The 23,709-nt window shown below is 32.4% G+C and overlaps 1 protein-coding gene across 1 annotated transcript in view; it reads left to right on the top strand.

The window, feature by feature from the left end:
- LOC114331293 (SHC-transforming protein 1) overlaps positions 1–22,088 on the top strand; it is a 34,667-nt gene extending 12,579 nt beyond the window's left edge. Inside the window, exons 3-7 of the mRNA XM_050663243.1 lie at positions 12,615–12,849; positions 16,209–16,369; positions 17,775–18,049; positions 19,281–19,519; positions 21,801–22,088. Of these exons, the coding sequence (XP_050519200.1) occupies positions 12,615–12,849; positions 16,209–16,369; positions 17,775–18,049; positions 19,281–19,519; positions 21,801–21,935 (1,045 nt within the window). The 3' untranslated portion in view covers positions 21,936–22,088. The remainder of the gene's footprint in view (positions 1–12,614; positions 12,850–16,208; positions 16,370–17,774; positions 18,050–19,280; positions 19,520–21,800) is intronic.
- Positions 22,089–23,709: the final 1,621 nt, after the last annotated feature.

Raw genomic sequence — 23,709 nt, 5'->3', positions numbered from 1 at the left:
GGATACAGACACAGTCGTCGTAGCGTATTTGGTATAGCATTCGGCCAGAGATCGAGAGGTCTTGAGTTCGAATCCAGTGCAATCCTATACTTTTTTTTTTTATTTTTTTGAAAGCGGTAAGCACAAAATTAGTTTGGTGTTTAAAAAATTAAAACAATCTGTTTAAAGTATATTTATTTTTAAGAAATCATATAATAGAAGTATAACTTCTTACGTGCGTACAGAGTACACACACATTCATTTTTATGTAACTTGGTTGTATTTTATGTTGTTCACCTTAATATGATACTAGCACCAACATATATTAACAGGTGGCTGAAATACGTAAGTTACAGGGTTCTATCTGAGAGAATTTTAAATGTTGATAAGTTAACAAGGTTCTAACTGAAATAAAAAAAAACAGTCAACTAAGTACACAAGGCCCTATCTACAAGAACTAAAAGTGTTTATAAGTTGACAATAAGACTATTAAATAACTTGACGTTGTTTTATTATATACTAATTGTTAAACAAGGGTATATGTGGAAGTAAGTAACAACTTGATTAAATAAGTTTAATTCATTTCTCAAATCAGAACTCCTTTGTATTAACTATTGAAGTAACCTTTTTCTGTTAATAAAAATATATTAATTTTTAAAAAAATTTAAATTGTTAACACATACAAGTGGCGACAATAGTAAAATAAATACATAACATAGAAACTTTAAACAGTCATAACTAAAAATGGCACTGTAGGCAGTTAGAACTTTGCTATTCCGATGCAACGGACCTATTTGTGATTTTATGTGCGTGTTTTTAATATAACATTAAAGTACCATTAATTGTGCATTGCAAAAAAATGTATACGTATCATAATAGTTTTTTAAGTTAGGATATTTTAGTACTAGGTAATTTCGAGTTTTTTGAAAATTTATAAACAAAAAGAAAGGAAACTTTGATCTTACGAAATTATGTTTTATTTCCCCAGATCCAACGAATGAATTTTTTTTGGTTAAATATGTAATTTTGCATAAAATTGGTATATAGGAGATAATGGTAGTAAAGAGTGAATTTGTAAACAATGGCGTAAATTTTTTTAAATTTTGAAGTAGGTAGTATAAAACACAAATACATTTATTTGAAATTACAAATGCAAATTAATAAACAACACGTGAAACGAATATACTTAGTACTGCGCACTGGTCTGTAGCATCCCAACGCCGCATGTTACGGTACAAACTCGTACGTAGTTCGAGGGTTAGCTGTTTTAAGTCAACACTTGTTCGGAATCAAATAGATCTTGCCGTTTCCGTGTCTATTTGAAAACTGCGTTGTCGTGAAATGAACACGCAAACGGAAATACGCCTCCGGTCTTCGTTTGGTAAAGAATGGGCCATAGGTTAACCTTAGATTCCTGAGATTAAAATAGGTCGATTTAAGCTAACTTACCTTAGTACAAAAGTTGATAATAATCTAAATACAGGGTGTGAAAGTTAAACTTTTATTTTATTTATTTTTGAATATTTCCTGACAGGCATGGGCCAACAACACGAAATTTGGTAAGTGGTGCTGGTATTGTACACTCTACTAAATTATGTTAAACAAACGTTTCTGGCTACTACCAGAGGCGTACGACGGGGGAACATGAATGTTTGACCTTTCCCAAATTCTACGCCACTGGCGGAATTGCTATTTTAGTGCAATTTTTTGATTGTCCAATACTTTTTATGTAAAAAACATACTCTTCATTCGTAACGATAAAGCCATTAGTTTTCGAGATATTTGAAGCTAAAAACGAAGGAGCATAATACATTAATCAAACTAAGAAGTGTTCCTTTTCATTTTTAACTTTAAATATCTCGAAAACTCATGATTTTATCGTTAAGAATGACGATTATATTATTTGCATAAAACGTATTGGAGAATCTAAAAATTATGCTCAAGTAGCAGTTTCATCAGTGGCGTAGAATGTGGGAAGGGTCAACCATTCACTTTCCCCTGTCGTACGCCTCTGGTATTAACCACAAACGATTATTTAACATAATTTAGTAGGATGTACAGTACCTACACTTTCTGCCAAGTACCATAATGATATGTCAAATTGTTTTATAGTATCGGGCACACATAGTTCTTAAAGTTTTAAATAAAGAATAAATTATTAAAAAAAAAGAATACTTTAAAATATTTTGACATATCCGTGTGATACTTGGCAGAAAGTGTAGGCACTGTACACCCTACTAAATTATGTTGAATAATCGTTTCTGGCTACTACCAGAGGCGTACCACAGGGAAAGTGAATGGTTGATCCTTGGGACCGTTCAAGTATTACGTAACGCAGGTTGGGGGGGGGTCAAAAATTTTCGAAAATTGCGTTACGTAATAGTTAAACGTCCATTACAGTGCGTTACGTAGGGGGGGAGGGGTGGTCAAAAATTTTAAAAAATCGCGTTACGTAATACTTGAACGCTCCCCTTCCCAAATTCTACGCCACTGATAAAACTGCTATTTTAGCATAATTTTTAGATTCTCCAATACTTTTTATGCAAATAATATACTCCTCATTCGTAACGATAAAGTCATGAGTTTTCGACATATTTGAAGTTAAAAATGAAAAGGCACACTTATTTTGGTTAATGTACACTGCGATGCAGAAAAATCGATCCACTAAAAATTTGGTCATTTTTGATGTTTTGAATTTCCTAAACCTGTTGTCCGACTTAAGTGATTTTTTACCACATTATAGCCTTACCCATTGACAATATCGATGTAATAATATTGTTGCTAGACAGTTAATCTGTCATTGTATACCGGGTGTACGAATCAAACTGTGTTTTTTTTCTCAAAATTCGCATCACCCTGTGGACTATTCTAGCATTTATAAAATACTGAAATTAAAATCTAACTATATATATATAATATATATATATATATATATATATATATATATATATATATATGTATTTTCTTTTGTTATTGTTAGTCTGTTGTTTTGTTTGTTAGTTTGTAAGTTGCCATCACCTGTGATTACCATTGTAACATTTTTTTTTGTTTATGACTGGTGTTTGTGATGTGTACCAATAAATAAATAAAAAAAAAATAAAAATTTTGTCTTTCGATTCATTCGCTTATGTTGAATAATAAAAAAGTTAGGTACTTTAACAACTGGCCATGTTCGTCATCAGTACAGGGTGTTTCTAAATAAGTGTGACAAACTTTAAGGGGTAATTTTACATGAGAAAATAATGACAATTTGCTTTACAATCATATGTCCGCACACGCTTCGTTTCCGAGATACGGGACGTTCAAATTTTTTTTACAAACTGACGATTTATTTATTGCTTTAAAACCAGTTGAGATATGCAGATCAAATTCGGTGGGTTTTAAAACGTAGTTATTGCACATTTTTTGACATACAATTAAGAATTTTATATTCACCATTGGCGTGCTTACGTGTAATATTATAGGTCATAATTCCCGTTTGCGCGCCACTGGTGAATATTAAATTTTTAATTGTATGTCAAAAAGTGTGCAATAACTACGTCTTAAAACCCACCGAATTTGAGTTGCACATCTCAACTGGTTTTAAAGCAATAAGTAAATCATCAGTTTATAAAAAACAATTGAAAACGAAGTGTTTGCGGACATATGATTATAAAGCAAATTGTCATTATTTTCTCATGTACAATAACCCCTTAAAGTTTTGCGCAAATATTTTAGAAACACCCTGTACTGATGATGAACATGGCCAGTTGTTAAAGTACCTAACTTTTTTATTATCCAACATAAGCGAATGAATCGAAAGACAAAATGTTAAGAAAACCTGAGGCTATAGTTGGGTCACAGTTACTGTTGCCAGGTCCGATTTGTTTTTAATCGGTACATAAGCAAAAACAAATTGGGATTTAGGGTTGTAGATCGGGACAAATAAACAACAATAGCCCAGTAAATGACCGTTTTGGAGTGTAATTTTCAGACTCAACTCCGAACTGCATGAAAATCTGGTTTTAGGTTCTACTCACTGTCTACTTCAAAGTTAAACTTGTACCGTTGGTTGCTTTTACTTGGGGGGTGACAGTTACAGTTACCTCTTCTCGGCGGTAAAAAACGCGCGTTTAAACTAAGTCCCAAAATGGATCAACTGACTAACTTTAGAAAAACTTTTATTCTATATAATTTTTAAACTAAGTCAATACTTTTCGAGTAATTTTATCGAAAAAAATATTCTTAGCAAAAATGAATCTTTTAAAAAAACAAAAAAAATTGTATGTTAGAAAGTCTATAAAACCAGTAAAAGCAAAGTTGTACCTAGCTCATCAAAAATACGTTCTTATTCGTCAAATTCCAAATCGAATTTTTCAACTTGAGATAACTAAAAAATTAAGTAATTTTCGGACAAAACCTATTAAAATTTTTTAAAGTATTTAAAAAAATCTTTAATTTTGTTTTATATAAAAGTCTCTAGCATTAAAACTAAGCGAGTTACGCTCAAAATAAAGTTGGCTCCTCTTTTTAGTAAAAAAAAATCGTGAAAATCTCCCCCTATTTAGGCAACGTAAATAAAATTAATCATTACCGCTTTACCATTTACTTTATATGTGTATTGTTTATACGATTTGTAAGGTTTACCGGTTAGGAGTGCTTAGTTTTGAAAAAAATTGGATTTATAGTAAAAAAAAATTTTCCTAAAATATTGGAAAATGCCCTTTTTTCAAAATAACTTAAAAAGTATTAGGGATACTAAAAATCTCAAGGAGTAAAAAGTAGGTAGGTTTTGCTTTTATAAATATGATAGATTCATTCTGTTTTTCTGTAAGACAAAAATTGGTTAAAATATGGCTGTTCGTATTTTGCATACACTCGTGATGTGAGTTTTAGTTAGGCCGTTTCAATCATGCAAAAAATACATAAGTAAAGTAAATTGTTTGTAAAGCGGTAACGATTAATTTCATTTGGGGTGCTAAGTAGGGGAGATTTTTACGATTTTTTTATCAAAAAAAAAAAGGAGTCAACTTGATTTTGAGCATAACTCGCTTAGTTTTGATGCTAGAAACTTTTTTAAAACATAAAAATAAAGAGAAAAAGAAAATAATCGTTTTCGTTTTGATTCAATTCGAGTCTCTTGCCATCCTCTGACACGGTGTTTCTGGATCTTTATCCTTTATCAAAGAGGCTATTGCAAGTAGACTGAATTGAATCAACTCGAGACGAAGAAGAACTGCATCTATTAAAATATCTGCAGTATATTGTGGTTAGACTGTCCTCTAACGGGGAATGACAAAATAAATAAAATAAATTTCGACCACGAGTCAGGATTCTGTTAACCGAGATACTATAGTTTCAAGCGGCGCCGCTAGGAGGAACTTCTCCAACAATGCGTCTCAGAATACTTTAAGAACACTTGGTCATTTTGTACTCTAAACCGAGTAAAGCATGAAAAAGAAAATAATCGTTTTCGTTTTGATTCAATTCGAGTCTCTTGCCATCCTCTGACACGGTGTTTCTGGATCTTTATCCTTTATCAAAGAGGCTATTGCAAGTAGACTGAATTGAATCAACTCGAGACGAAGAAGAACTGCATCTATTAAAATATCTGCAGTATATTGTGGTTAGACTGTCCTCTAACGGGGAATGACAAAATAAATAAAATAAATTTCGACCACGAGTCAGGATTCTGTTAACCGAGATACTATAGTATCAAGCGGCGCCGCTAGGAGGAGCTTCTCCAACAATGCGTCTCAGAATACTTTAAGAACACTTGGTCATTTTGTACTCTAAACCGAGTAAAGCATGAAAAAGAAAAAGAAAATAATCGTTTTCGTTTTGATTCAATTCGAGTCTCTTGCCATCCTCTGACACGGTGTTTCTGGATCTTTATCCTTTATCAAAGAGGCTATTGCAAGTAGACTGAATTGAATCAACTCGAGACGAAGAAGAACTGCGTCTATTAAAATATCTGCAGTATATTGTGGTTAGACTGTCCTCTAACGGGGAATGACAAAATAAATAAAATAAATTTCGACCACGAGTCAGGATTCTGTTAACCGAGATACTATAGTATCAAGCGGCGCCGCTAGGAGGAGCTTCTCCAACAATGCGTCTCAGAATACTTTAAGAACACTTGGTCATTTTGTACTCTAAACCGAGTAAAGCATGAAAAAGAAAAAGAAAATAATTGTTTTCGTTTTGATTCAATTCGAGTCTCTTGCCATCCTCTGACACGGTGTTTCTGGATCTTTATCCTTTATCAAAGAGGCTATTGCAAGTAGACTGAATTGAATCAACTCGAGACGAAGAAGAACTGCATCTATTAAAATATCTGCAGTATATTGTGGTTAGACTGTCCTCTAACGGGGAATGACAAAATAAATAAAATAAATTTCGACCACGAGTCAGGATTCTGTTAACCGAGATACTATAGTATCAAGCGGCGCCGCTAGGAGGAGCTTCTCCAACAATGCGTCTCAGAATACTTTAAGAACATTTGGTCATTTTGTACTCTAAACCGAGTAAAGCATGAAAAAGAAAATGATCGTTTTCGTTTTGATTCAATTCGAGTCTCTTGCCATCCTCTGACACGGTGTTTCTGGATCTTTATCCTTTATCAAAGAGGCTATTGCAAGTAGACTGAATTGAATCAACTCGAGACGAAGAAGAACTGCATCTATTAAAATATCTGCAGTATATTGTGGTTAGACTGTCCTCTAACGGGGAATGACAAAATAAATAAAATAAATTTCGACCACGAGTCAGGATTCTGTTAACCGAGATACTATAGTATCAAGCGGAGCCGCTAGGAGGAGCTTCTCCAACAATGCGTTTCAGAATACTTTAAGAACACTTGGTCATTTTGTACTCTAAACCGAGTCTAACCACAATATACTGCAGATATTTTAATAGATGCAGTTCTTCTTCGTCTCGAGTTGATTCAATTCAGTCTACTTGCAATAGCCTCTTTGATAAAGGATAAAGATCCAGAAACACCGTGTCAGAGGATGGCAAGAGACTCGAATTGAATCAAAACGAAAACGATTATTTTCTTTTTCATGCTTTACTCGGTTTAGAGTACAAAATGACCAAGTGTTCTTAAAGTATTCTGAGACGCATTGTTGGAGAAGCTCCTCCTAGCGGCGCCGCTTGATACTATAGTATCTCGGTTAACAGAATCCTGACTCGTGGTCGAAATTTATTTTATTTATTTTGTCATTCCCCGTTAGAGGACAGTCTAACCACAATATACTGCAGATATTTTAATAGATGCAGTTCTTCTTCGTCTCGAGTTGATTCAATTCAGTCTACTTGCAATAGCCTCTTTGATAAAGGATAAAGATCCAGAAACACCGTGTCAGAGGATGGCAAGAGACTCGAATTGAATCAAAACGAAAACGATTATTTTCTTTTTCTTTTTCATGCTTTACTCGGTTTAGAGTACAAAATGACCAAGTGTTCTTAAAGTATTCTGAGACGCATTGTTGGAGAAGCTCCTCCTAGCGGCGCCGCTTGATACTATAGTATCTCGGTTAACAGAATCCTGACTCGTGGTCGAAATTTATTTTATTTATAAAAATAAAGCTTTATTAAAAAAGTTTTAATTGGTTTTTCCCGAAAAGTGCTTCATTTCTTGGTTATTTCACGTTGAAATATTTGATTTGGAATTTGACGAATAAGAACGTATTTTTCATGAGCTACAACTTTGCTTTTGCTGGGTCTGGGTCTATAGACTTTACGAGTTCACAATTTTTTTTCATTTTTTTATATTACGTTAAATTTTTGCTAAGAATATTTTTTTCGATCAAATATTTACTTTTTGAGCTATTTGTGAAAATCGCCTAAAAACGTGATATTTTTGTCGAAAAATAAACATTTTCAATCGTAAATAACTCGAAAAGTATTAACTAAGTTAAAATTCTATAGAACTAAAATTGCTTAGAATTAGTAAATTTATCCATCTCCGGACTTATTTTAAACGTGCGGTTTTTCACCCCCAACTAGGGGTGACTGTCATCCCCCAAGTAAAAGCAACCAACGGCACAACCCGCCCAAATTTTCATGCAATTCGGAGTTGATCCCGAAAATTACACGGTATCGCCGTATTTTCCGTTCATTTACTGGACTACAAGGTGTTTCTATAATCTGTATTTAATCCTACATAATAATAATAATCAGACGAAATTACAAACAAAAATCGTACATTAAGTAAATTATTTATTTTTTATTAAAATTATATTTTCATTCGATTTTGCCTTGTTTTTATAACATACATACTTATAAAATTCACTGCAAGTCCTTCTGAAATTGGTTTTCGTGGGTGAAAATCGGGACATTTAGTGTCCCGAGCAGGTACAAATCGGTACGCGTCCGTAGACCCCTGAAAATCGGGACGTCCCGCTCAAATCGGGACACCTGGTAATGCTAGCACAGTATAAAGAGGGACAGTAGAACCACTCTTCGAAAAATTGGAAGTAAAATCTTCAGTCGCGCATGGCGACCGCGCAATGTTCTCGCATTGCTAGTCGCATAGAAACGTACGGATTTTAACAGGGAAAACCCGCATCCATCACTGGTGAATTACCAATTGCGTACTGCCGGTATTACTTCTTGAGATCAAAGCGCCGACAAAGAAGTGGTTTTACTGTGGAACCTCTATATACTGTGGTTGGGTTTTGATTTCAGTATTTTATAAATGCCAGAATAGTCCACAGGGTGATGCGAACTTTGAGAAAAAAACACAGTTTGATTCGTACACAGGGCCCCAGTAACCGGGCGTGCATCGCGTGCGGCGCACGCGGGAGTAACCCCAAAGGGGCGCCAAACCGAAGGTTTGGTAAATAAGAAATATTTATTTTAAATGAGATAATCATTTTTTATATACAATTTTAATTATTTCATGAACAGCTAGAGAAATCCCAAAAATCAAATATTGTGTTATTACTGAAAAAAATATTATTCCCGTCCTGAAATGTTGAACTTACTCCGTCAAAAATACATATATTACATTTTGTTGTTCCTTCCTAATTTTTTTCTTTGAAGTAGATTGAATTACGCTTGGGATACCATCCAATCGATTGTATGTTGTAAACTAAAGTGACACTCAAAATAGTGAAATAAACATCAAATCATACTCCTTGACGAGTAGAAACATAAATTAACACCCATAAAACGCAACTTAGCAGTTTTACTACAACAAAAACACAACTTGCTGGATCAAGCAGTTTTACTCGTATAAAGTGAATATTTTACTCGAATCTAGGATAATTACCCTTAAGTAAACAATAAATACCCTATGAATTATGATTATGTATTTGACTTGAGTATCTTTTCCCTTCTAGTCTATCCGTTTATTAGGCACAAACATTATTTACTGTTACTGGTGAACGGGTGGTTTCCTGCAGTGAAACGTTTAAAATTTTATTTTATATTGGTGTTAATAATTACCTACGACTATTATTGCAATATCCGTTGGGTTTGTTCTGCCCTGATTTTAAACTTTTGTTTTCGTGTAAAATATATTGGACAATCTTTTTTATTTGTTGTTGTTTTAAGTGGCGTGGAAATTAAATTAATTGTGAAAATGGTAAGTAACATAATCATTGCATAGAATAATAATAATTCATTTTAAATCGTTATAATCGGGTTTCCTCTAATAAAATCCACAATTTACAATTTATTTTGAAAAAAAAAAGAAAATTATTAAGACATTGTGTCTGCGTAACTTGGAACCATATGGGAAACTTTTTTATTATTAGTTTTAGGGAAAAAATGTATTCTTCATAAAATGCTTTGCATAGTCAAAAAACTAAAATGCAACCAAATATAAAATTGTGTCAATCTTATGAGTATCAAAAATATGAATTTCGATCAAGAGTACCTTATATTTCACAATATCGAAAATTATTATTATGAAAAGTTGTTTGGAATTAATTAAAAGCTATGTTTTGATATGCAATTACATCCTTTTAATTTAATTTTTTTTTCTCAAATTACAGATACCCAACGCCCTTTTCATTTATTACGAATAATGCGATAACTCTTTTATTGTTATTGATTAATTAATTAATAATAATAAAAGAGTTATCACATTATTTGGAATAACTGAAAAGGGCTAATTATTAATAATAAAAGACTTATCATATTATTTCTAATAAATGAAAAGGGCGTTGTTGAAAAGTACAATTAATGTACGATAAAAAGTTTTTTCTAAAAAGCTTTGCATGGTCTAAAATCTAAGATACAACAATCAAATCCTATTAATTTTTTTTTCAATTTTATATGAGATATATGTAAAAAAATATGAGTTTTGATCAAAAGTAAAGTGCCTTTCTGGATCACAATATATTTCAATTAGAAGGATGTAATTGCATATAGAAACATAGTTTTTAATGCTAAACAACTTTTCATAATAACTTTTCAATATTGTGAAAACTAAACGTACTTTGCTCTTGACCGAAATTCATATTTTTTGACATACCTCGTATAAATAAGATTCATCACATTTGTTATTTGATAGTTGCATTCTGAGTTCTAGACAATGCAGAACTTTTTATGAAGAATAACTTTTTTCTCGTAAAATTAATAATAAAACAGTTTCCCATATGGTTCCTAGTTATGTAGACATCCTGTATAAAATTTGTTTGGAGACTTTGAAGTGACAAAATATTATTGTTTATTTAGTTAAATGAATATTTTAATTTAATATGCAAGGTGCTTCATTAATGTTGCAAAAAATTTAAGGGAAGGCGCAAAATGTCGCCTGTTAAAATTTTCAATGTATTCATTTTTTTCGAATCCTGAGAAAACTAATAAGTATTTTTTAAAAATTTAAACGCAGAATGAACGATAATGTTATTGCCGAGGACCGACAGTCCCTTAAAAGAAATAAAAAGTTTCTTTTGAATTAAATGTTTGCAGTTATTAAAAATCACACTAAATATTCTCTTTTATTTTCACCCCTGTAACTTATTAAAACAAACAGTATAGAAGTTTTCAGGACTTTCGGCCTCAGTAATAACGTATTCTTTCATTCTGGGTTTAAATTTTTCAAAAATATTTATTAGTTTTATACAGGGTGAGTGGAGAGGAACGCACCAAACTCTAAGACTGTATAATATACGTAAAAATAATAAAAAATAACTCTTATGTTGTTATTCGATTTTCATTCGTTTCCGAGATACGGGGTGTTAAAATTTGTCTACAAACTGACGATTTGTGGGTTTTAAGACATAGTTATTGAGCATGTTTTGACATACAATTAAGAATTTTATATTCACCATTTGCCCGCATACGGGTAATAGTCTGAAATTTTTTAAAGATAAAAATGGTACGCCACTGAAATATTTCAAATTAAAAATCTTTTTGAATTCCTCGTTCAATTTGTGACAAAAAATCTATTTTCCCTTTTTTTCATGCGACGCTTCGTTTTCATGCAAAAAATAAAACATCTTAACGCTTACAAAGTTTTCGAAGAAGTTTCTATATAAATGAAGAATGAAGATATTTTATTTTTTGCACGAAAACGAAGCGTCGCGTCGTATGAACAAACATGAAGATGGATTGTTTGCAGAAATTGAACAGGGAATTAAAAAATAATTTTTAATTTGAAATGTCTCAGTGGCGTACTATTTTTTTTTTGTTTCAAAAATTTTAGACTATTACCCGTACGCGCGCCAATGGTGAATATAAAATTCTTAATTGTGTGTCAAAACATGTGCACCAACTATGTCTTAAAACCCACCAAATTTCATTTGCACACCTCAACCGGTTTTAGAGCAATAAATAGATCGTCAGTTTGTAAGAAAAATTTTAACACCCCGTATCTCGGAAACAAATGAAAATCGAATAACAACATATGAGTTATTTTTTATTATTTCTACGTATATTATACAGTCTTAAAGTTTGGTGCGTTCCTCCCCACTCACCCTGTATAGTAGATTTAAGGGCGCTAAAATATGTCCCGCACGCGGGCGCCAATCAGCCTTGCGGGGGCCCTGTTCGTACACCCAGTATACAATGATAGTTTGACTGTCTAGCAACAATATTATTACAGAGATATTGTCAATGAATAAGGCTATAACGTGGTAAAAAATCACTTAAATCGGACAACAGGTTTAGGAAATTCGAAACAATCAAAATTGACCAAATTTTTAGTGGATCGATTTTTTTGCACCGCAGTGTATTATGCTCCTTCGTTTTTAGCTTCAAATATCTCGAAAACTAATGGCTTTATCGTTACGAATGAAGAGTATGTTTTTTACATATAAAGTATTGGAGAATAAAAAATTGCACTAAAATAGCAATTTCGCCAGTGGCGTAGAATTTGGGAAGGGTGAACCATTCACGTTCCCCCGTCGTACGCCTCTGGTAGTAGCCAGAAACGTTTGTTTAACATAATTTAGTAGATTTTACAATACCAGCACCACTTACCAAATTTTGTGTTGTTGTCCCATGCCTGTCAGGAAATATTCAAAAATAAATAAAATAAATGTTTAACTTTGACACCCTGTATTTCGGTTATTATCAACTTTTGTACTAAGGTAAGTTAGCTTAAATCGACCTATTTTAAGCTCAGGAATCTAAGGTTAAGCTATGGCCCATTCTTTACCAAACACCCTGTATATTAATTAATTATTTTCCAATTTCAGGGAATGTATCAACAGAGTTTGTGAATACTCAAAGTTAAAGAATATAGATAAGAAACGAAAAGTGGATAAAAAGGTTTTAAAAGCAATAGTAGAAGTGCCTAATTTGAATTATGCTGGCATGTATGTTAACTTAAACGTGTCTAGTATAAAGTTAACACTTACATGTATAGAAACTAATCAAATAATAGCTTGTCATGAAATGCCTAGAATATCATTTGCATCTGGAGGAGAAAAAGTGAGTACTTTTTTTATTGAAATTGATGCTTATACAAATGCATAAAAAAGCAGTCTCTACTTCAATTACACTTCTATTTTTTCTTCTAGTAGTTTGAACAATTATGTTACTTTCAAGTGCTTCCACTCATCATCATCATCATCATCATCATCAACAGATATTCCATCCATCTTCGGATGTAACCCATTTAGGTGTGCCCATTCATCCATTCGTGGCCAGTTATTCGCTTGATGTCATCAGTCCATCTGGTATGAGGTCTGCCTCTACTTCTCTCACTTCTTCTTGGTCGCTTCATCCAACGGTGGTCTAAATTCTTCCGATGTGTCGTTCCCAGTTCCATTTTAACATTTTTTTTTGTAAGCATTTATTAACAATCAGAATTACATATTCTATGAGTTAATTTGATAACAAGTACAATAACTTATATCAATGTAGTATTGTACACTAAAATGGCGTTATGAGGTACATCACCCAGCGGTTTCACCTCAGTTTCAGCGAAGATCTATGGGCCATAATCTTCGCAATCTTCTGTTATTTAGTGGGTGCAGTAATGGTAATATTAATTGGTTGGGGTGGCCTTCCAATTTCTCGTGGTGTCTGTTGGCTCGTTCTTGAATTACTGTTCTGACTAACGGAGTGTTTAGGTCTGTATGAAGGGTTTGGTTGGAAATGTACCACGGGGCATTTGCGATGGTGCGTAGAATTTTTGATTGAGTTCTTTGGATAATTTTTGTGTTTGATTTGCTGGCACAACTCCATAGTTCTATACCGTACGTCATATACATTTTAACATGGCAATCTTTTGGATCACATCTGTTACTTTTGATCGTCTTCTAACCTCTTCATTGGAATTTGCGATCACTGAGCTTAATATTGAGTATTCTGCGTTCTATAGCTCTCTGAGTCACCTGAAGTTTGTGTACTACGCTGATGTTAGAGTCTATGTTTCAGTTCCATGTGTCAGAACTGGCAATACGTTATACTGATTAGTACTAAAGTATTTGGCAAGTTTGATTTGAATACTATTTTTGTAATCGACCAAATACTGCCCATATCAAAGAACATCTTCTATTTAAGCCTTTAGGTTAAGCTTTCACAGTTCGATTGTTTGTCCTAAGTATACAGGGTGTCCAGAAACGCTACCGACAAACGAAGACAGGAGATTCTTCAGATAATTTTAAGACAATTTAGCTCACTAGTCCGAAAATGCTTCCTAAAGGAGCTAGAGCTCTTTGAAGATGGCGTCTTGTAATTAGTTTTTCTTAAATTCCTCCAGAACGCTTCAATTTAGAAAAACGAAAATTGGTCCGTATATTTATCTTCCAGAGATAAATCGATTCCATCTATTGCCAATTTCTAGTACCGATCATAGGCGTCCGTTTTGGGTAGGGCAACGGTAATTTTATCACATAACTTTTTTGTATTTAAATTTTGGGCATTTTTGACACTGGATTATTACATTGTGAGGTATTCTAGTACTAAAAGGTACTCTTGGTTTAAGTCGGTAGGACACACGGTTTTCTAGAAAAATCGATTTGAAAATTTTTCGTTTTTTGAATTTGAATAAAAATTGAAAAAAAATTTCAAAAAAAAAAACGGTGTATTTTACCAACTCAAAGCAAGAGTAACTTTTAGTACTAGAATACTTCATAACTTAATAATCTGGAGTCAAAAATGCTTAAAAATTAAAGACAATAATGTTATGCGATAAAATACCGCATAAATGTTATGCGACCTACCCAAAACGGATGCATGTGACCCATACTAGAAATTCGCAGTTAATGAAATCGATTTATCTCTGAAATATAAATAAACGTATAGTACCCTCGGAGATCCGTGGAAAAAATTTACACCCAAAATAACAAAATTCAGTTTGGCAACACTGTGTAAATGTTGATAGTAACAAAAAAAACATAACTGTAATTTAGTCCAGACAAATTAATATATTTTTTTTGCCAACAAAAATGAGATTTTTCAACCAAATAATATTTCAAATATGATGTGCAAAATAATTTTTAATTGGGTTCTGCTAATGGGCTTGCTTTTTTTGTCATTAAAATAAAAAAAAACTAAATTTTACTCATTAAATCAATGTTGTCCGGTTATCGTCTTAATTATTTTAACTGTAGTAATATCCGTTGAGTAATTATGAATGATTAATATGTCGTTAAAACATTTTATCTATAGCGGCTTCTGGAATATGTTAAAAATATCGAATTTCATTGATAAAATGCGCATATTCCACCGATCTTCGCTTCGACAATACCAGTTTTCGGATTTCTAAATAGTTTTTATTTTTGAATTTTTTTTGGAAATTCAAAAAGAGAAAAATTTTCAAATCGATTTTTCTAGAAAACGGTGTATCCTATCGACCTAAAACAAGAGTACCTTTTAGTTGTAGAATACTTCACAATTTAATAATCCAGAGTCAAAAATGCTTAAAAATTAAAGATAAAAAAGTTATGCGATAAACTGACTGTTGCCCTACCCAAAATGGACGCCTATGACCGGTACTAGAAATTCGCAATGTATGGAGTCAATTTACCTCTGGAAGATAAATATGTGTACCAATTTTCGTTTTTCTTAATAGAAGAGTTCTGGAGTTATTTAAGAAAAACTAATTACAAGACGCCATCTTCAAAGAGCTCTAGCTCCCTTAGGAAGCATTTTCGGAATAAGTGAATTAGGTTAAAATATCATAAAATTATCTGAGGAATTTTCTGTCTTCGTTTGTCGGTAGAGTTTCTGGACACCCTGTATATACCACTCAACCTTTTCTATATCATTATTGTTTAAGAGTTATATCCTCAGTTACATCTAGAGGTTCGTTGGTTAGATATTTAGTTTTTGCTAGATTTATTTTTAATCTTATTTCTTTTGATTTTGTATTTAGGTATAATAGCATTTCCTGTAATTCTTCTGTCTTTTCCTATTAGCGCAACATCATCGGCAAACCTCAGATGGTTCAGGTTTTCGCCGTCTATTGTCACTCCTTTATTTGCCCATTCCAAAGTTCGAAACATACCTTCTAGAGCTAAAGTAAATAGTTTGAGTGAGATAGAATCTCCTTGTGTAACCCCTCTCTGTAGTTTTATCTTTTCTGTTTTCCCTTCTGTTTTTATTTGCGGTGTTGTATTGTCATATATATATACTTAATGATTTTTGTATACAGTCATCAATTCTATTGTTGCTCAAGGGATTAAGGATTACCCAAATTTCTATGGAGTCACTCATTTAGAATGTTGATATTTATCAAGTAATTTTCTTTAATAAACCATTCGAAAATTACACAGTACAAACCATTGAATGATTCCATCTTCTTTTGATCTCTGTCTTCAGTTTTATATTTTCTATTTTAGGATGCGCTAGACTTTGTAGGATATATAGCCAAAGATCCAAATGAGGTGAGAGCTTGTTATGTATTGGAATGTGGAGGAGGTCTAGCAAAAGATGTTATATCAACTATTGGTGAAGCTTTTGAGTTGAGGTTCCAACAATTTGCGAATAAAACTCCTTTAGGGTAAGAATAGCTGTAGTAATAAGTATATAATAATAATATATTTACAGCTACGGTCACTGAATGGTTTACACCTTGATTTTTACATTGTATTACTGTAAAATCGCAGTGTCGTACAGATTTGCTGATATTGTCAAAAATTTCTTGATTGAAAAATAAAATAAAAAGCTACATATTAAATGCGTCAAAAATGCCTAGATGCATTCGAATGACGTGCAAAAAAACAAGAGAAATTGCCATACTCGAATATGGTTGGTCACTAAGGCTAGTAGGTGCAGACTTGAACGTGAACAATATGTACATATGGAAAACAAACAGAGATGGGATCATTTTCACTCTATAGCACCGTTGGGTGGTTCAAGAGAGCAGATCTCCATAGACCAATAAGATGAGGTGTTAGTAAATTAACTGAGAGAAGATCCTTTTGTCACAGCTTGAAAAGCTAGCGAAGAGACAGCTTTTCCAGACAGCTTTCACAATGCACGAAGATGGATTAAAGCAAGTTTTTCACAGAGGATCACAAGAGAAGACGAGTTGCATTTTGTAATACATTCATAAACCGTGAAGACAACTTGGTCTAACGTTGGATTTTTGTTGGATATAGCAATGGTCAAATAAGAGTTTATAGGCCGAGGAATTATAGATTTGATGAACAGTATACTTTTCATTTAAAAAATAGTGGAGGATTCTCGGTCAACGTATGGGGATGGATAAGTGCTGGAGGCTCAGTCGTTTGTTCTCATATAGAAGAAAAATTGACAGGAATATAGTACAAACATATTCTTGAGAAAATAATATTGGCATCAGTGATCCACAGATTCCTCAATAACAACTTCATCTTCCAACATGACAATTGCCCGGTGCATATGAGTAGAATTGTTCGAGAATGGTTGGAAGAAACTCATGTTAATGTTCTTCCGTGGCCTTTCCAGAGTCCAGAACTTTCTCCCATCGAAACTGTGTGGGAGAGTTGACAAAAAAATTAAATGACATAAACCATAGGTGACGGAATAGAATTGAACTATGGGAAGCAATTGAGTAGGCATGGGAGGAACTTGCTTAATATAACATGAGATTGGTGCTATTTATAAACAGAAGATTGCAAAGTTATATTGACAATAATGGGATTGCACCATATATTAATTGTGTTACTGTTATTTATTCCACCAAATATTAATTGTGATACTTCCTTATTCTTCATACAGATTTCCTTATTTTCGTTATTAATATAGTATAGTTATGTAGTACTTATTTTCCATTTGACGAAGGCCTCCATTTTGATCTTACACTTAATTCTCTATGGATGTACTTTATTGCACACTTCTTGGAAGTTTTTCTATTATTCACATATCACTTGTATGTGAATACATATTGATTCGACTTGTATTTATATTATATTTTGCTTTAGTTTAGGTGCTACAATGGGCCACTACTCAGGTTCTACAGGTGGAGATGCCGACAAAGATTATTACAACGATTTACCCGGAAAGGTTCCTCCAGATGTGTGTGAACCTCCACCAGTTCCCCCTTTACCCTCTCTGGTACCGCCGTTCACAACACTACCACCGGTTCAGAGTCCAAATCTCATAGATTTAAATGCTGACATCATTCCAGAGGGATCCCACCATGATTATGTCAATGATAGTGTCATGGTTGTTAGAGAAAGGGATGTTTTTGATATGCGTAAGTATTTGAATAAAAAAAAAGAATACAAATTGTATTCACATGGTTTAAGCTTTACTTTATTTAGGTATTTGGACACTTGGTTATCTCAGTTGTTAACAGAAGTTAACAAGTTGTTTAACCAAACAACTTGTGTTAACAATTGAGTTACAAAAACTTGGTTAACAAGTTGGTTAAAAGTTAACACAAGTTGATTGGTTAAACAACTTGTTAACTTGTGTTAACAATTGAGTTAACCAAGTGTCCAAATATCTTGAAAAGATCTTGAATTAGAGATGTATAAACACAGGTGCAGGATCGTAAATAGAAGAACTCTTGCTTTAATATTGAAATATTAATATTGTGCCTCAAAAGAAAAACTGTAGATGGCAAAGGTACTAATAAGAAAAATGAGCTGACATATAATTCCACTAAAGCTAAAGATAAATTAAAAAGAACGTATAACTAGGACAATTGTATATTGTAAATAAGAAAAAAAAACTAATTAACAATATTATTTATAATTTAAAATAACACATATAAAGTCAGAATTTGGTGTTAGTTTTGAGAGTAAATTAAATGTAAGACCTAATACTTACAATGTCGGGATAATATCACGAAGTTTTTTCCTGATTTTTTCTCGTGATTTACTATGGAATCACTAATACGAAAATTTTACTGTCACCGTTGCATGTTACTGTCTTTTTAAAGACAGATCATATGTTATGATTTTTTTGTGACGGATATTCTTGAGTTAAAGTTGATTTCATGTTATCGAATGAACTATCTTTCAATAAAGTCGTCCCAGGAATGCAACTCATAAAAATTGGCAATATCATTTTAAACTGTTCTACTTTAAAATGTACAATATATGTCTGAATTGCCGATATAAATCAGTCAGATTAAATTAAATTATTAGAAGGATGTTTTACTAAGCAACAACATTTTTGTTTAATTTATTAATATTTTGTATTTTGACAACGACGTCCGAAGTGGAAGTCAAAACGTTAATAAAATTATTTTTTCAAGTTAAATTGTGGCTCATTAGCCACATTATTAGTTATTCCCAATTAGAATAATTAATTACAAAATACCACAAATAAATAGCTTCAGAATAATATAAAATTTTAAATCGCTGGCCCATCTAATATACATAACCAACATTTTGTTACTATATCTTACGGGCTGTCAAAGATGTCTTGATGTTTCCATAATTTACGCGCATAATTATTAACTAAAATGTGTTTTTTAGAACCATTTACCCATACATCGAGTTCAGCCTACGAAAAAAGCCAAGATCAATTTAGTCAACTAGAAAATGAAATATGGTTTCACGGACAAATTAACCGAGCAGAAGCAGAAACTTTACTTCAAAAAGATGGCGATTTTCTCGTCAGAGAATCAACGAATACCTTAGAAAGGCAGTTTGTTCTTTCAGGAATGCAAGATAACAATAAAAAACATCTGCTTTTGATAGATCCACAGGGAATAGTAAGTATACTGTTCGATTACTGTAAAAAACATACATCACCATTCAATATTCGCTTGTCCAATGGTGGACATACGAGGGATATTCAGAAATTTCGTTACGTTTTGATCTGTAGCCGCTAGGGGCGGGGCTAGCGCGGCTCCGTTCAGTAGCTGTCCAGCGCGAAGTCACTGTCTCTTCTCGTTATTTTACAACAGCTGTTTCAAATATGCGCTGCGATCGAAAACCCCGCCAGTTGTGAGGTGCTTGGTTCTTGTTGGCTAATAGTCCAGGGCAATAAAGATTTTCTCGGGACACTCAAAGATCCAGGTAGCTGACTACTTTTTTAGTTATGGTAGACCTATAATAGGATGAAAACCTACCTGTTTTCTGCCTAGAGTTCACGTCCGTTTATAATTATTAACAATTTAGTGCAAAAATCGCGATTTTTTCGATTTTTTGCACCCCATTCAAAAACTAAATAGTTGACATAAAATTACAAAATTTAATTTTTTAGAACATTGAAAACCCTTTAAAATGCCGATTTTTGAAAGTTAAAAAGTTAATTTGTTGCTACGGAAACTGCAAAATAAGTGAAACTCGTTATTTGTTAATAACTTTTACTAAAACTACATTAGAACTTTAGTGTTTCACTTAAAGTTGGGCATTGGGGAAAAAACCCTCAAAATTTGAGACCGATCCATTAATTAGTTTAAGAGTTATTCTATTTGTTTATCCCAGAGACTTTTATTTTGCAATAATATGACAGAAAATAATGAATATAGTGCAATTCTGAGTATGCCAAATAAAAGTAGAAGAGTGATTGTGTCAAAATGTATTAAAAAAGGATAAAAAATTAATATAGCCAAAAATCCTAATGCCAAATTTTTGAAATTTTGTAGTTTATAAACATTTAGAATAACTTTAAAAATGTTGTCCGTAGAAACAATCTTTTTATATATTCGAAAACATTTTACCGAAATTTTCAACGAAAATTTTAACACGAATTTTCACATAAAAAAATTTGCCTGGGTTCATTTGGGACAAAGTAAGCCATGTGTTTTTGTTAATTCACAGCTATTTTGTTTATAATAATTAAGGAATCTCATTAATGATATTTTAAATAATGGGGTTTGTATTTTTTCTTAAAAAATTTGCACCACATCAAACATTGTACCTTCACAGCACCCTCCACGATTTTTTAAAAATGTAGTTCAAACGATTACTAGGGGGAACATACAAATCTACCGAGTTAAAATACCGAAAAAGCGATTTCAAACTATGTAATACAATTTTCTGTATCTCCGGATCAACTCGATGGATTTTGATCTTTCTTTTTTTAATTTGTTTGTAATTTCTACGCACATTACAAAAATGCAATTTGTTTATAAATTGATTAATTAATAAACAGTCTAATTTGTTTAACAATTCTTGAAAAGATATATGTTTTTTTCCAAAATCTATTTTTTTAATCATAGTATCATTAATGATCATAAAAAAGTTAAAGCACACTTTAATAAATAAATTATTTTTACTATATAGATAATTATTTATTGAAAATAATTTATTTATTAAAGTATACCTTAACTTTTTCTATGATTAGTTTACCTAAAGTATACCTTAAAAATAAAAAAGTGGAGAAAAAAAGCACGAAACAGATCAGAGTGGAGAAGAATCCTGGAACAGGCCAAGACCCAGAAAGGGCTGTCGATCCAATGATGATGATGCTGATACATATGAGAAGTAGAAACTTAACCCAAATAACAAAAATAACCATATACAAAACCTTTATACAACCAGTGTTGACATATGGATCGGAGACATGGACCATCTCTAAGGCAGATGAAAACCTTTGGCTTATATTTGAACGAAGGACCCTGAGAGGAATATTCGGTGGCATCTGTGAACATGGTGTACAACTACGAGATATACCACATATATAAACATATATTTGGTGGTAAATACGTAATATTTCTTATAAAAATAGGAAGACTAAGATGGGCAGGACATCTAGCAAGATCACAGCAGAACAACCCTCCTAGAAGAATCCTTATGTCACAACATGTGGGAAGTAGAAATAGGGGTAGGCCAAAACTCAGATGGAAGGGTGGGTAGATGAGGATGGTTAAAAAAATAGGTGCAGCAAACTGGCAACAGTTGACAATGGATAGAAATGACTGGCGTAATAGACTTTGGAAGGTCGAGCTCTTTTATAGAGCTGTAGCACCATTGATTATGATAGTATTCGTTTAATTTTGCGGGGCAGTGTAAATAATTTTAATAATTAATTTTTTTTGTTTTCAGGTAAGGACGAAAGATAGAATATTCAACAGCATCAGTCATCTCATCGATTTCCATTATGAAAATGCTTTGCCTATTATTTCAGCAGAGAGCGCTTTAGTTCTCAGAAATAAAATACCAAGAGCTATGTACACTTAAAGTTTTATAAATGATTGCATATTTCGGTGTAGTATTTATCCAATTTATATTATTTTATAAAATTTAATACACATTTATTAGTCTTAGAGCATATATACCTAGTATATTTTATTAAGGATGAATATAAATAAACACATCTGCATATATTTTTAATGCTATGCTTTTATTACTTATCCATCTTCTTCTCCTTGTTTAGGTACCATGTACGTATTCAAACGTTGGTCGTCTTCATGTCTACAATTTCCTGAATCCTTACTCTATCGGCTGCTGCGTGAAATAATTCTTCTACTGTTTAACCACACCATTGTCCAATATTACGCAGCCATGAAAGTTTCTTTCAACCAATCCATCTCTTTCCCTCCACCCTTCCTTGTATTATAAGCCAAATTCATAATTTGAAGAACATCTTCATTGGAAGTGTGCGGAACCCACGATATCTTTATAGACGGAGAGGCAGCGCCAGAAAATCTCTCTGAATTTACTAAAGCTAGTTTTTTCACAGTTGATTACCGTGATTGTGTAGAGAAACATACTGCGGTCGGTCAAGCGAAACATAGAACAGATGGTACTGACAGCTTGTCAAAGTTGCTTACCTGCGGAGGTAATTAAATCCATTTACTAAGGCTGAAAATCAGTACACACAATCTAAATTGAATATAAATAAAAGTTATTATAGTCGGTCAGCTGTATGACGGGACAGAGCCGGTCGGTCGGCCCCAGTGAATGTACAGGGTTATTCACTATATTTTGACCCCCTTGTAAACTGCTTTATTTACAGAATTAGAAAAAAAATGTAAAATACAAAACTTATTCAATTTTTAAATTATGATTTTTTGACATTTATATCGCACTAGTGACGTCATCCATCTGAGAATAGGGGTCGTGTGCTAGCTCATTTGAAGGGTTATTCAATTCTCTATGCAGTAATATAAACATTAAGATCATTATTTATACAGGGCGTCCAAAAATGTTTTTTTAATTATTAATTAAACAATTAATTTAATTAAAAAAATTTCTTTGGACACCCTGTATAAACAATCATGTTAATGTTTATATTACTGAATAGGGAATTGAATAACCTTTCAAATGGGCTAGCACACGACCCCTATTCTCATTTAAAAAAATAGTTGATTATGTCATCACACCCAGATAGTTGACGTCACTAGTACGATATACAGTATGTCCCTGTAAGTTGTATCCATATGGAAAACTTTTTTATTATTAATTTTACGAAAAAAAGTTATTCTTTATAAAAAGCTCTGCATGTTCCAAAACCTAAGATTTAACCATCAAATATCAAATTTTTTGAATATTATACGAGGTATGTCAAAAAGTTTGAATTTCACTCAAGAGTAAAGTAGCTTTATTTTTCGTAATATTGGAAATTGCTATTACGAAAAGTTGTTTGGAATTAAAAACTATATTCTAATATGCAATTACATCCTTCTAATTGAATTTTTTTTTTTGAGAAATTATGGATAACTATCATTATTTTTTCAGTTATTTCAATTCTGATAACTCTTTTATGATTAATTTTACGAAAAAAAGTGATTCTTAATAAAAAGTTCTGGATGGTCTAAAACTTAAAATACAACCATCTTATATCAAATTTTATCAATTTTATACGAGGTATGTGAAAAAAGATAAATTTAGATCAAAAGTAAAGTACCTTTATAGTTAAGAATATTTCAATTAGAAGGATGTAATTACATACTGAAACATAGTTTTTAATTCTAAATAACTTTTCTTTTCGATATTGTGAAAAATAAACGTA

This window comes from Diabrotica virgifera, chromosome 10 (assembly GCF_917563875.1).
Source record: "Diabrotica virgifera virgifera chromosome 10, PGI_DIABVI_V3a".
Lineage (NCBI taxonomy): Eukaryota > Metazoa > Arthropoda > Insecta > Coleoptera > Chrysomelidae > Diabrotica > Diabrotica virgifera.
The sequence above is the reverse complement of the archived record's forward strand: the minus strand, read 5'-3'. Positions and strand labels throughout refer to the sequence as shown.